The sequence below is a fragment of the Triticum aestivum genome, chromosome 3A, assembly GCF_018294505.1.
Source record: "Triticum aestivum cultivar Chinese Spring chromosome 3A, IWGSC CS RefSeq v2.1, whole genome shotgun sequence".
In the NCBI taxonomy this organism is placed as follows: Eukaryota; Viridiplantae; Streptophyta; class Magnoliopsida; order Poales; family Poaceae; genus Triticum; species Triticum aestivum.
The window spans coordinates 600306161-600308688 of record NC_057800.1 but is presented as its reverse complement, the minus strand read 5'-3'; the positions used below and the strand labels follow the sequence as shown (position 1 = coordinate 600308688).

At 53.0% G+C, this 2528-nt stretch overlaps 1 protein-coding gene across 3 annotated transcripts in view; it reads right to left on the bottom strand.

Annotated features, from left to right (window-relative positions):
* The window catches only part of LOC123062492 (jasmonate-induced oxygenase 2), a 4301-nt gene extending 1977 nt beyond the window's left edge, over positions 1–2324 (bottom strand). Inside the window, exons 1-2 of one of the 3 annotated variants that reach the window (XM_044486028.1) lie at positions 2090–2324; positions 1119–1668 (exon numbers count right to left, since the gene is read on the bottom strand). In XM_044486028.1, coding sequence (XP_044341963.1) covers positions 1119–1651 — 533 coding nt within the window. In that variant the 5' untranslated portion in view covers positions 1652–1668; positions 2090–2324. Of the gene's footprint in view, positions 1–1118 lie in introns of all 3 variants that reach the window. The other 2 variants (XM_044486027.1, XM_044486030.1) reach the window with 2 other exon arrangements.
* Positions 2325–2528: the final 204 nt, after the last annotated feature.

Sequence of the window (2528 nt, the reverse complement as noted above, 5' to 3'; positions counted from 1 at the left end):
TGTGTGTGTGTGTGTGTGTGTTGACAAAGGTGCACGAAATGAATCCCCTTTTGTGGACACCATGTTTTTTAAGTAACAATGGCTATTACGTCTACTGTCTAATTGAACCGCGATCAATACATGTTTTTTTCGCGTCTACATCGACTGCAATCAGTACATACTTACGTATCAATGTACTGTTTCCAAAATCTGATCATAAGTTTTTTGTGGAGATTGAGTTAGAAATATTTGGACATGGCAGGTGGTATGTCACTCCAGCTCATATACATATTCTAATTGTTGATTATATATTGTTCTCCCCAGCCCAGTGCATGGTAGGGGTGTTGTGATATGTTCATGTTGATTGCCCTTCAATTCTCTCCAGGAACGAATTCTGGTACTCCTTCCGATCTATATTAGTTGCCACGGATTTAGGATAATTTCAGCAAAAAATTATACTAATTAAAGTTGCGACAATTAATATGGATCAAAGGAGGTATTTTTATATGCATGCATAGTGTGAATGTTATTTTTTAACCCATCTCTCAACCAATAGATAACCATCTAGGTTCCGAGAATTTCCAAACGCGCCTTCTGAACCGTGACGGAGGGAGTACTACTAGACGTTAGACTTAATTAAATTCCCGTCATGGCAGGCTTATAACTAATTTCAAGGGAGATTAAATCACTACAAAAAAGTTATATTTTTGTCCTTTTAGAATTTACCACTTTGAACTTGAAAACACAACTCTGGCCACTATTTTGTATTCGACTATAATTGTTAAAATCCAACTAAGCCGTGTTTCACGAAAGTGTAGTGATTTAAGTCCAATTTACGCATATTAAGTAGTACAAGATACTGACAGCCAAAGTTCTTAAATTTTGAATTAGTCAAGTTTAGACCTCGCAAAAAAAGGAATTAGTCAAGTTTAGGAGCTGCAATGTGTGTACAACGGTGTTTGTCAAATTTCTAGCTAGTAGGATCAATGGTCGCCGTGTAATTACTTCTCAGCTGTCGAGCGAGGGCACCATGCATGCAGATCAATCAGCACATGCGCAAGTAGTAGCCACTAGCCACTAGCCAGGAAGAATCGTGTGGAAAATCAAAAGGCGGGGATCATCGGGATTCGGGAACATACTTGCAGATGGCGGGGTTGGTCGGCCAGTACTTATCCGGGCTCTTGGCGGCCTCCGGCGCGAGGTGGAGGAAGTAGTAGTCCCCCCAGTCGAGGGGCCCGCCCTTCTGGACGCCGACGCGGCTGCCGTACCCCTCGTACGTCCGCGGCTGGTTCGCGTACTGCTGCTTGGCCGAGATGGGCAGCCGGAAGAAGCCGCGCCAGGCCTCCCGCACCGCGCGCATCAGCTCCGGCGCCACCCCGTGGTTCACCACCTGGAAGAACCCCCAGTCCCGGCACGCCGCCGCCACGGCCTCGGTGATCAGGCCGTCGATGCGGCCCTCGCCGGCCGCGAGCAGCTCGCCGAGGTCGATGACCGGAATGCTGTCGTCGGAGGGCTCGCGGAGGACGTTGTCGCCGCCGGCGGCCAGGTGCTGCTGCGCCGGGCGGTCGCGCGGCGGCTTGACGTAGCAGTCCGGGATGGCGGCCAGGCCGCTCTCCGCGACCGCCTGCACGCGCACAATCGGCTCCGGCCACTCCTGCATGCAGTCCGCCATCGCTGCGTGACACCTGCCTATGGAACAGTGAAAGAGTGAGTAAAAGTGGGCACAGAAAAAGGCAACCCGACGGCTATGCAGTATGCACACGCACACCGGCTGCCGGCCCGAGCCGCGTCTCGGCACGCAAAGCAGACGAACACGACGGGAACATAGCTAGCTAGCCAATTAAACGAGGAGAGGAGAGGAGACGGATGGAAGAATTAAACGGCCGAGGACAAAGCACGAGCACTGCTCATGGGAATGCTACGGATGGCCGACGACGTCTCGTGGCTGGCCGATCTCGATCGTGCATGGCAGCGATGGCGAGAGGAAGGCATGGGCAGCCACTAGCTAGCTTGATGGTTCATGGCGCTACAGCCATTACACACGGTGATCGACTAGCAGGAGGACACGAGCTACCCCACACGGGATCGAGAAGCTAGGAAAGGTACGTACGATCGACGAGCTGGACCGGAGACAGTTAAGCCGCGATCGAGTGTTGTGCTCGAGCTTGGACGAACTGCTGGGGCTGTGGAATGTGCGCCTCGGCTGCTTAACTCTTCGCTGAGCCGGTGCTCGACGGGGGTATATATAGGACAGGGGAGAGAGAGATAGAGAGATTAAAGCCCGGCCGGATCAGCCGCAAGCTCTTGCGGTTTGTTTAATTTGTCTTTTCCATGGAGGAACGGCGCCTCAGCCGATCTGATGTGGGTGACCGGCCGGCCGCAGCGCGCACAGCTGGGTCACAGCGCGAGCGAGGCAGGGGCCCAGACCCAGACCGGAGCGGCGGGAGGGAGAAACGTGGTTTTTGTGGGGGAATTGGGGATTCGTTCGCCGTCGAGCGAGATGGGGGCCGCCAAGCTCGATGGCGACCGGCCGGCCGGGAGAGGAACAA